This window comes from Typha angustifolia, chromosome 5 (assembly GCF_048772165.1).
Source record: "Typha angustifolia cultivar Huaian chromosome 5, ASM4877216v1, whole genome shotgun sequence".
Classification (NCBI taxonomy): domain Eukaryota; kingdom Viridiplantae; phylum Streptophyta; class Magnoliopsida; order Poales; family Typhaceae; genus Typha; species Typha angustifolia.
The window spans coordinates 5,419,666-5,431,810 of NC_133243.1; the positions used below are offsets into that span (position 1 = coordinate 5,419,666).

Here is a 12,145-nt window from a genome sequence, read left to right on the forward strand (position 1 = left end):
ATATCTATTCTAAAATTAATCATATTTATGAAGTAAACTAGACTTAATATTTATATGAGTGCATGAATTTTGTACTTTAATTTTGGTTTGGAGTTAGTATCTTCTTTTTTTTTTCTTTTTTTTAAATATTTCTTCTCTGCCTTGTTTTTGTCACAAGATTAATAGATTAGTTATATATAAATTAAGATTAGTCCTAAATTTAGGATTTTTTTTGCAACTATACTCTTAATTCCCTTATTTGCTTGTTACCTCTCTAAAGACATTTGTACATATATGCCTCTCAACTCAAAACATACACTGTTTTTTATTGATGCACTCTCAGTTATTTTTAAATAAATATAAAGTTAAGTCTTAAAATTTTAATAGTGAAAGGCAAAAATATCCATACGAGAATTAAATATTAATATTTTTATCTTTTTATATTTAAATTACTTAAATTTTAATAATTACTTACCTTCAAGGAATCTCTATGTAAAAAAATTAAGAATTTTAAAAAGTATAAATGCAAAAAATATATTATTCATTTGATTTTATTGATGTGTATAATCTAATATTATATTATTTAGTATCTAACCTATATGATTGCCACCATTACTTTAAAATGAATTTGTGGCCCACCAACTACTATGGAAAAAAGAAATAAACACAAGAATATATGCCTATTTCAACAACATTTTTCATGGCATATCTACTTTAGAAAATTACTTAAATAAAAATGACACCTCTTTTGGATTTGGTATCCCTTAGAAGGAGTCTTTTTACTGAACTAAGATCTATTTTAAAATTTATTTATCAAAATATATCACCTTCAAATTTAAATATTAAAAGGGGCCTATTTTACTATAGTTTTAAGCTGAACTGTTAACCGTTAAGTAAAGAGCTTCTTAGACTAAGGGATATAATAAGATTAATATTTACTTGATAAATTGCTAATTTTATTGATGTTTTTAAGTAAAATATTTAACAGTTAAGTATTTTACTCGGAGCTATAATAAATTTTAATAAATAAATAAATGCTTTGTTTGACCAAAATTTAAATGCATCCATCCAACTCCAAATGGATCTTATGCCTCAAAATAGCAAAATAGTGTTTATTTATTACATGATCAATTAATACGTGCTACAAACAAAATTTAGCCTAGTTGATCAAAAGTTATGGGTGTTGAAGAGCTTTTGAGTCTAATAATTACAGTTGATATATTCCTTTTCTAATATAAAGTTTTCTATGGCCACACTAAATAATATACTTATGGAGTTAAGATAATTTGTTAAGAATATCAACAATAAAATTCTTTATGTATATAGGTGTAATATTTATTATATTAGTGTGCAGATCTAGAATGGTAGAAATATATTGTAATCTGGTCAAAGGACTAAAGACGAATAATAATTCAATGAGGTACTGGTACGTAATAATGGATGTTTTGAATATGATGATAGATTCACCAACTTCTAGTAGGAAACAACGTAGACTTAACTCGAACTTAACTACAATTTGTCTTCGTGTGAGAAAGTAGATCACAACCGTCCAAATATCGCGTACGAGTTGATTCTTGTGGATAACTACGTACTATTTGGATTGCCACGTAATATAGATTTATTTATTTATTTAATAAAATAATTTTTTGCAACATTTCGAACATGAGCCTCTCTTTTCCGGAGCATGAATGGAAATATAATTCACTTTAAATATTAGTTTAATTATTTTGACACTTTATGGTATTTTATTATTTATTTATTTTTTTTTTGTCTTAGTATCTTGCTGTCATAATTGATTCCATTCCAACTCCCAAGATACGAAAAAGATTAGAGATTTTTTTAATGTTTATGAGATAAGAAGGAATCAATTGAAGCCTTTGAATAACTTACTTTTGTTGGGGCTGTTTGATAGTGCTGGATATGATTCCATAGTGAGTCTTGTAATTATCAAGAGTTAATCTCATGGTTTGTTTTGGTACATAGTATTTGATTTAAATTATTTAAGAATAATAATGTGTCTTTTTAGAGAGAGGGAAAACTTACGGCGTTAAAAGGCGACCCAAACCCTACTTAGACATGAGTAGAAACTTATGTTGGAAATTTTCAACTCATCTTGAGCATACTCGACTAAAAAAGTCTGTGACTTCAGTATGAGCATATTGAGATAGCTAAAAAAGCTTATATTTTATTAGTATATCTAAATACGAATTGGTGACTCCTATTTGGCAGGGAAACCAACACTGACCCTACCATCTTTCTCCACCTCCCTAATCGGCGAGAAACGGTTGCAGGTTAGCCCAACCTATAGGGCTAAACCCAAATTGGACACGAGTAGGTCCAGATTAAGAATTCTCAACTCGTCTCGAACCCACTCGACTCGAAGGTAGGGGTGAAGACGAGTTAGATTAACTTTAACTCGGCCCACTATCCGATCCAATTCGGATAAAAAATTCCTATTCAATTCAGATACACATAGAATTAAAAAACGGATACGAATTTGGATATGAGTTGGATATAATTTATGAATTTAGAAACAGATTTTGGATATCTGTATACCCGCATATTTTTTTGAATGACTTACCGTTTTTAGTTTGCTTATTTAAATAGTGAATATTGATATTATTACTAATGATGTGTTATAAATTATTTGCAGAGGTTAATTTTTCTAATTTTATATGTATTTGACATACAAATTTTTTTCTTTTGAAACTCTTAATATTTTGTTTTAATTATGTTTAAAAGATCATAATTTGTTTAAAATTCAATCAACATCTGTTTAAGATATGATCATTTGTCGGAAAATTATCTCTATCAGTTTAGTTAGGATATGATTTAAAATTTTTGCTATCCGTCTAATATCCGTATTTAAATCTGGACTAATTGTATCCCATCAGTTTTCACCCCAACTCGAAGGGCTTTTGGTTTCCGCATGGGCAAGACCTAGGGCCGATCTCGGCCCAAAAGAAAGCCCAAACCGTGCCCAGTCTGGCCCATGAGCAGCCCTAATTCTCGTACAATGTAAGTAAAACGTAATCCTAAGATCGTCTCCACGTAAAGTCGCAAGATGGTGTTCCGACTTCTCTCCCACACTATATAAAAGAGAAGATTCGTCTCAAGAACTTCCCCCAAATCTCCAATGGCGAGCAGCTCCTCCTCTCCCCAAGTCCTCTGCGCCTCGTTCAACCAAGACAACAGGTGAAACACTAATCACCGATCGCTTCATCTATTAGGGTTTCTTCCTTCTCTTGTAGCTCTGTCTTTTTTTTTTTTTTTTCTTTTCTCTTTTTCCCGATCAATTGGAGATATTTTGAACCTTGGTTCTCTTTATGTTTGAATTAAATCGTGCAATCTGTATATGTTTGATCAAAATTGAAGTTTGTTTGTTTGTTTGTTTGCTTGTTGCGCTGCAGCTTCTTTGCCATTGGAACGAGAGATGGGTTTAGGATATTTGAAGCGCACAATGGAAGGCTCCGCTACGAGAGAAGTGAGTTTCTGATAGCTAACTTCTTTATGTGGCATTTTTAAGAGTAGTTGTTATTTTTTGCATATACATTGATTTGTGGATGATAATTATGATTAAATCGGACAACCGTATCCAAGTGAGGTTCGGGTTGCGAAAACATGCATGTTGAAGCAGTAGGTGAACCTTAGTTATTTGAAAAATACTCATGGTTTTATGACCTTAATTATTTGACATTGGCCTTTTGATTTTGTGAGATTGAGATATGGAAGATGCAAATTAGTGGATTTGAATAGAAAATAATCGTTGATTGGGGCTTGGCTACGACTGAACTTATGGCTTCTAGAAAAACTAGCTCTAGCAACAATGTTAGCTCCAACTCAAGGCTATAAGTCCAAATCTTGTCAACCAGCTTCCAAATTATTATAAAAAACATTATCCTGAGGTATTTTTAATATTCATATGTACTTTTATTAAAATCAACTAAAATTTACATCTATTCATAATCATGAGATATAAAAGTAATTCTTATTAATCCAAACTTCATAAAAAGCATAGTTACTCTGGGGACCTCAGTAAGATTTAATTTTTCTAAAACAATTGCTTATAAAACTTTTAATGGATCAAAATAATTAATTAAATTTAATATGTGTGAGTATATGAAATAATTATCTAATTAAGTGCCTTAACTGTTGTAGCTGCTTGTGTTATGAAAAATTATAAATTACAGTAATTACATAGTTTAATATGACAACATAATATAAAATAATAATTTGGTTAAAGGCTTCTGTTGATGTTGCTACCTGGCAATTGGGCTACAGTATGATAGCCCCAACTATTAGCTATCATCTGTCGACGTGCAGGATTTAGGAGTGCATATGAGAAGGTGTGTTAGGAGAATATATAATTGGTGGTTCCATATCTGGTGATTTAACTTTTGAGTTAATTGGTTAGAAAATGAAAAGATATAGAATAAAGAATTTCTATCACAACTTCTCCACCAGATGTCAATATAGAAGATAATTGGATAAAGAGTTTTCGACACAACTTCCTTCCTACGAATATAGTTTGTCCTGACGTACAACTAGACTGAAGCTTACTTTTCCAAGAAGGTAAGAACTATATCAGGGAACTAAATATTGTTAGAGGGAAATCTTGCTAGACGAAGCTGTAGTGAAAGCAAATTCTTAGTGCTTCATTGGGAGATATAAACTGATTTTAAGGAAGAGCTGGATAGACCCTTATGGGAGAGAAAACTGAGTGTCAGTGTGCAGACATCATTAAGTAGTGGAAGGAAAATAAGCAATTTATAATGACTAAGAATATCAATCATATATTTAAAATTGAAATTTAGATTCTCTGTAATTTACCTACTTTGAACACTAATCTTTTAAGTATTTCACCTATGAACTCTATAATCTAGCAATGCGACTGTCATACCCAGTCAACAATATAATGCTATTCCTAACATGGCAAAAATCGTAGGGCTTTATGCTATAAAGAGGTCTTAACAATAGTTCACTTTATTCCACCATTTGAATACGATGCATTAATATTTTATAGCTTGGAGGCTTTTTAAAGCTCCTCAAACAGTTACTAAGCTTTCCTTGATACTTTAGATATTCTCAAAGTGAATGGAATTTCTGGTTTGGCAGGAAAGTAACACATAAAATTGTCAAGCCTAAATGCTGCAGCATGACAGAATTTAATGGTAGGCTCATGGATCACTTATATGATGACAAGAGCTAATAAAGCAATATATACAACAAAAGCTTCAAAATAGAAATATATAAACAGTAATAGTTTTATCTTAAATGAACTATTCTGCTCATTATGCCTACTTTGGTGTTATTATACTTTAGAGTTCCTTCTTGCCATCATGCATTTTCCTTCTCTCAATCTCTTTAGGATCCTGTCATCCATCCTTGACTGCTTATTGGCAGCTATTGGAGCTTTTAGTATTGTGGAGATGCTATTTAGCTCGAGTCTTCTTGCAATAGTTGGAGCAGGTGAACAGGTGCCTTAAGCATTCTTCCATTATCCTCTTTATTGTTTTTTATTTTGGATGCCAGTTTTATATTGCATATGAAACAGTTAAATCCAGTATTGTTGGATCAAGTGTGTAACTATGTTTAAATTCAACTCCCACAGCCCTCACTGTCTCCTCGCCGACTTTGTCTGTTTAATATTGTCTCTGGTGCTGCACTAAGAGAACTGAACTTTTTGACATCTATCATGGCTGTTCGATTCAACAGAAAAAGGTAATTTTCTGTTTTGTTTAACATTTTTATACACTAGTTTACTCAAATACAAAATCAAAACTAACCACAGATAATAGAAGATCATAACAAGCAGATAGTTCCTGTTTTCATAACTATAAGACTCATTCTCATCGAGTAGTCAAAAGAACATAAGCTCTCAGGAATTTAAATTTATTTTCCTTGATCCCTAGTTCTACTATCTTGTTCATTAAGTCATTTCATATAGTGTTATGTTCCTTTCAGCTTTCAATTGGTCTCAAAGGCAATAACCTGAGATCAAAATAAAAGAGTCTTATGTAGATATTATGAAGTGGATTGTTTTTCATCCTAGTAACCTTCTATTGCTTGTGCTCATGCTATCCTTCTCTTGCCTCCCCTAGTTTTTTGTTATTAATATTCTTTTCTTTTTTTGCCAACATATCTACATTTGGCATATCATATTCCAGTGGGAAGCTAATCAGATTTTGTGCAGGCTCGTTGTTGTACTGCAGGATAAGACATATATATATGACTTGAATAGTATGAGTATGTTGGAAGAAATAGATACTGCGCCAAACACTAAAGGTAATTTAACAACTTATTCTTCATTGCTGTATCCATACACAACTTGGTATTTTATGCCATTATGCCATGCTTATCCATTTTTGTGCAAGAAAATTTACCGTTCATTTTGTTAATTTATGTTTTGAAACTATATCTTCTTCTTCTTCTTCTTCTTTATATCAATATCTCGAATCACAGTATTTATGGCCCTTTCTGCTTTAGCAGATTTACATTTTCACAGTATTGTATATTTTTATGAACCTACCAACAAAAGGCTTAGATTATCTATAATTAGAGAGATCTAGTCAGAAGATTGCATGAAGTCTAAATTGGGATGAAACAACTAAAAGGCTAACTAATGTTACCTGATATAGTACTTATGTAAGCAGTGCAATTTATCTCTCACCATTGTGCACATACCTGTAGCAGTGCAATTTATCTCTCACCATTGTACACAGTAGGATTCTCAAGTTATCATACAATTCCCTGCTCACTGTATTCTTGTACTATCTCCTTGTTCATTGTTTTCCCTGATGATTACAAGATATTTTTTTCTTATATTTGACCAGTTTATTATCATTGATCATTCAATTGATGGTTATGCTTGTTGATAGTTGGTGAAAAAAGGATAACCCATTGCAAACATTGATTGGGAATAAATCTTGTTATATTACTAGTACTGGTTATCACTATCTCTGTTTCAGGACTCTGTGCATTTGCCCCTGGTTCAGAAGGCTGCTATTTGGCTCTTCCAGCAAGTATGACTAGAGGATCAGTGTTAATATATAACACACTAGAGCTTCAATCACTCTGCCAGGTTGTTAAATATACTTCTGTTATAATTTATCTTGCGCTTAGGACCAGTGTTAGTACACAACACATGATAGCTTCAATCACTCCATCAAGTTGTTAAATATGCTTCTGTTTTAATTTATGTTGCACTTATTCTACTGTACATTCCGACCAGCAATGTTAGCAGGTTAATATTTCTTACTTATAAGATCTGCCACATTCTTTAACATCCTTCTATACTTATTACTCATGTATAACCCTTCTTGAATTGACTTGCAACATTCTGTTCTAACGCATTGTTGGTTGTTGTTAGACCTATTCCAGTCATTGATTGGTTATTTAGTGTAGAAGCCTAGCAGATGCAGAAATACTTCTGCACTAGGTTTTTCTTTTGTTTCCTCCAAGGCTCCAACACATTTTAATTCTCTAGGTTTTCCATTGGCTGCAAATTTTATATCAATTTTTAATCTGTTGATGGCTTTTTCTGTGCTGGCAAATGATCTTTAGTATATTCTTATTGCCTTTTAACCCTGTTTGCATGGGTTCATGCACTGATTTATGTTCAATAATCCCTGGGGCTTTCACTTTGACATGTCCTCATTCGTGATCACTTAGAGCCCCTTTTCCATCTTAGCTTGTCACCCTAGAAGATGCATATCCAAAAATTTTACTCAGATTTTTTAATGCAGTGCATTCCAGATCTCTTAGATCCTAAATCTTATTCATGTTGGAGTAGGATTTAGAAGGATACAATTATTCAAGGTTGTTCATTAAGCTTGTAGCCAAAGATTGCCGTGCCAATGGGCTACCGACACTTGGGCATCGGCACAACTGGTGCCAGGCGTGCCAACCCATGCCAACTAGCATGCCTTCATGTCGGTCCATATCGAGCCCATATCATCATATTAATGGTACAGTATCAGGCGACACCCATTATGTGCCGCTTAGAACCCACTATGTTAAGTCTGAGAGACTCAAAATGATGGGTCTAACTTACTCTTATAATTCTGTCATTTATAAAAGTCATTTTTTTATATAGATCTATCATCTCGGTACTAGATTAAAAAATACTCTTCAAAATGTAGGAATCAATGAGAAATTGTTTTTCCCCAAATTTTACCCAAATTTCAAAAAGATCAAAATTAATATGTCAAAACATTCAAATTGGATCAAAATTGGTGTTGGAAAATATTAGATTAACTTCATATGAGTTGATTTAGATTTAATTGTTACAATTTTGAGCTAAAATTTTGGCATAAATAGAAACTATTTGATAATGTTGTTTTTTTGCAAGTTACCGAGCTTTGGTTAACTAATGAATGTATTTAATCATATTTCTAAGTAATTATTATTGTATCTTTAACAATATAGGTCATTTACAATATTATTTAGAGATAAAAGATTCTAATGTAGGTTTTAATATATATACTAAAACCAAAAATATGTATGAAAACCCTATAAAACATATTAGAAGCTTGCTAGTATGCATGCCAGTTTGCAGCTAGCATGACAATCCTTGCTTGTAGCCTCGTCATGTTGGGCATACCCCTTGTAAATATTCACTCTTTATTTTTTCGAAGATCTAGATACCCTTTAATGAGCAAACTTTTCATTACTTTTTGGCCTTCATAGCTTGTCTAAATATTGCACAAATCAAAGCTCATGCTACCGTGTTTCATGTAGTCCTTAACTCCTTATTATGTGCCTGTTTAATATATTAATTAGAGAAAACATAAAGTGAAATATAGAAGCTCTTCTATTGGAAGCTTAAAGCCCAGTGTCAGGTAATCATTGAAAAGAGAAAAGGACAATATAGTAGTTTTCCATCTTGCATGTTAGTATTTTGGCACCATTTAAGTAATATTACTGCTTCTCTAAGTGTTCCTGGTAGCAGGTAATCGTTAGTGGTCAAGTGACATGACAATTTGAAACATAAAGCCTGTGAGGGCTGGTCAAAAGCCTTTGCTTTCCTAGAAAGTAAAAGGTGTAAAGATATTGTCTAATTTCTATTCAAATTTTTATAACAGATAGATGCCCATCACTCTCCACTAGCTGCAATGGTTTTCTCCTCTAATGGCAAGTTCCTGGCAACAGCTTCGGAACAGGGAACTATTGTCAGAGTGCATCTAGTTTCGCAAGCAACTAAGGTGAGAGGACTGATATATTTAATTTGTGTTGTCCTCCTGCACTTTTAACTAAACCTTCATTGTTAAAAGATCTTGTCTGTCACTTTTCACTATTCTATTCATTGCAGTCATATAGTTTTCGAAGAGGAACATACTCGTCAACAATATATTCCTTGTCATTTGGGCTGTCTCTTGATCTTCCAGACATTCTTGTTGCTACAAGCTCATCAGGCTCTTTGCATATCTTTTTCCTTGATACTCTATTAAATGGAAGGTTACATATTTGTCATACTTCTTTATCCTTTTTATGCTTACCCATAACTTCTGTATTTCCACGCATTTCTGCTGCTAATCTATATGTTGAATTATTTTAATTTCATGATCTCTGCAAATTTCAGAAGAAGACATTCTAAACTGCTTAGTTCAATGATTCCCGACTCAATTAATGATGCGTTTGAACCTCCTAATCATCATGTTCTTCATAAAGTTGTGCCTGCAGGTGTCAAGAGGTGATTTTTGATATTATAATGGTGTTTTGCTTTTTCTTAGTTGACGATTGATTACTGAAACTTTAGCTTTTCTATAGCTGCATAACGATCTTCAGTACAGAGAATGCTCAGAGTGCATCCACACTATCTGCATTGCGGTGAGATGCCTTAGTAGATTCTCTCTCAAATGTTGATTTTTTTTCTTTTTCATCTTTTTGCTTTGTATGATGAATATTAACCAATATCTAATAATCTATTACTAGTACTAAGTTGTTCAGCATATTCACGTCACTTAATATAATGTTTATAACAAGTTGAAGAGATAGAGCAACTAATTATGTGCAAACTTTATGAGTAAACAAGAAAAAAGATCAGAAGAGTGTAGATGGGAGCGTCTCAAAACAAGGGACACATATAGATTCAACAAACTATTGTGATAACAAACTCATGAGTCATACTATGAAACTTGTGAGGATAATCAAACAAATTTTCAGCTGTGAAACGAAGGTATCCGAAAATCAAGTTGGTTTTGTGCCAAGTATATCAACTTTGCAAGTAATTTTTTTTAACAAGATAACTGATGGGGAAGTTGTGGGAAATAATAAGAATGATTTGTGAAAGATATGTATGGAAAAAAGCCCATGATAGGGTTTCTATGGAATTAATGTGGTGGATTCTAAAGAAGACAAGAGTGTCTAATTAATATATTGATGTTATCGTGATATGTGTGATGGATCTTTTTCTAGTGCGAGGATAAGGAAGAGAGAGAAACAAGTGATTTTTCTAGGAGCGGACTGGGTTGCACTTGGGTTTAGCATTAAGTTCTTTATTGTGCGCTAAATATAACTGAATTAACTAAAAATGTCTAGGACGACAAATACAGTGCATGATTTTTAGCTTAAGATATCATTGTTTTATGGATCTAAGGTAAGATTGGACAAATAAGAAGTATGGAAAGGAAATTTAGAATTTAATGGTTTTTTAAAATATATGGGTGTAAATTAGGGAAATTTTCAAATAACACTCTAAATTATTGTTTTCTGCAGTTTGAACCTTGTTCAATTTCCAAAACGCCCTGTAATCACCTTGAACTAATTTGAGTAGACATTTTGATGGAGTGGAATCCAAAACAGATAGTTCAAAGATTAAACCCATCTGGAATAATAACCAAACCAGTTCCTCTTGTTCCGAATCCTTCTTCCTGTGCATGCTTTACCAAACATGAATCTGCTAGAAATGTGAATCATGTAGCATCGGTCAAATATAATTGAGTTGATCTATTATGCATTTTTTCTAAACATGGTAGCAATTTTAGCCAGAGTCACCTGAGAATCATAGCACTCGCCAAATTGATCTTGAAAGAAACTGATTATGATCATTACATATAACAAATGAAATTACGGTCCTTAATGGTGATTATCTCCTGCCAAGTGACTTTTTTCTTTTAAGAGCTACGTTTCAGTTAGGAACTTAACTAGCTGTTATTTCTGTTAAGGGCTACTCACCATATCAATGGTTGCATGAGAATAAATCTAAATTAGTTCCTTATCACTCTTCTTATGTTTTAGAAATATAAGACAATTCAATGCACTATTTGTAATTTTGACGATTTTTCACAGCTATTTGACTTTTACTCTGTTCAAATCCATCTCTAGTCCTTCCTTATTATGATTAGTTTTCAGTAAAGGTACCTAAAGCTACATTCCGAGGTTGATATACTCTCCTTTTCTGTATTGACAGAGCAAGCATTTTAGTTATTACCTATAACGGATACTTCCGAGAGTACACATTAAATGTTACTCAGTCTTTAGAGTCTTCATTTAGCTTGGAGCGTGAGTTCAATCTGCTGGATACAATTTCTGATGCTTCTTAGTTCTTACTGAGACAACGAGAAGCAATTCTTTCTCCATTGTTAATGAAATCAACCCCTGCAGCGTTCTAAGAGTTTGGCTTTCAGCTAGTAGTGACAGATCCACTCGACACTCTGCGAGCTGCACATAATGCTGCAATAAGTGATTGCTTGCATCAGCTGCATAAGATGGAGGAATTGGCTTTTCAGATCAGCAAGATTTCAGGGCAGAGATCATATCCTTCTTGAGAAACTGTTTATTAAGACATCATGTTAAACCTGCCCTTTATGTAGATAAATGTGCTTTCCTTTTCTTTCTCTTTCTTTTTCTTTTCTTTGGAGAAAGTGAGTCATTCCTCACTGGGTGAGAAATTTCATGTATATATATGTTCTTGCTGCCTATGGTTAGTCTTGTTTCTCCATGGTTTGGAGCTGAGACCATTGTGATATATATCTCAACAAGTTCTCTAGGAAAAAAAATAAAAGGGAATGCAGTTTAATATTATCTAATAGCTACAACTTTTTATTGATATAAATTTACAAAGGGTAGAAACGGAAAGATGACATAAAAGGAGATGTAGATGGATGAAAAAACTTTCCAATCCTTCCAAATAATTTCGCTGCGGAGAAATTCCAGATAAGACTAA

The 12,145-nt window shown here is 32.7% G+C and overlaps 1 protein-coding gene across 2 annotated transcripts; it reads left to right on the forward strand.

Moving 5' to 3' along the window:
* The first annotated feature begins 3,045 nt into the window (after positions 1-3,045).
* On the forward strand, positions 3,046-11,920 carry LOC140760514 (autophagy-related protein 18b). 2 transcript variants are annotated; one of them, XM_073097503.1, is made up of 11 exons: positions 3,046-3,174; positions 3,390-3,463; positions 5,383-5,456; positions 5,591-5,700; positions 6,173-6,264; positions 6,948-7,060; positions 9,063-9,182; positions 9,290-9,435; positions 9,560-9,670; positions 9,748-9,807; positions 11,390-11,920. In XM_073097503.1, the coding sequence occupies exons 1-11, from the start codon at positions 3,116-3,118 to the stop codon at positions 11,520-11,522; spliced, it is 1,092 nt and encodes a 363-aa protein (XP_072953604.1). In that variant the 5' UTR covers positions 3,046-3,115; the 3' UTR covers positions 11,523-11,920. The 2 variants fall into 2 exon arrangements, with proteins under 2 accessions (XP_072953604.1, XP_072953605.1); XM_073097504.1 differs by having other exon boundaries at positions 3,108-3,174; positions 5,348-5,456.
* The last annotated feature ends 225 nt before the right edge of the window (positions 11,921-12,145 follow it).

Coding starts and splice junctions, on each gene's coding strand:
- LOC140760514 (XM_073097503.1), top strand. CDS start 3,116: ATGGCGAGCAGCTCCTCCTCTCCCCAAGTCCTCTGCGCCTCGTTCAAC. Junction 6,265..6,947: donor TACTGCGCCAAACACTAAAG/GTAATTTAACAA, acceptor TCTCTGTTTCAG/GACTCTGTGCATTTGCCCCT. Junction 9,808..11,389: donor TCCACACTATCTGCATTGCG/GTGAGATGCCTT, acceptor CTGTATTGACAG/AGCAAGCATTTTAGTTATTA.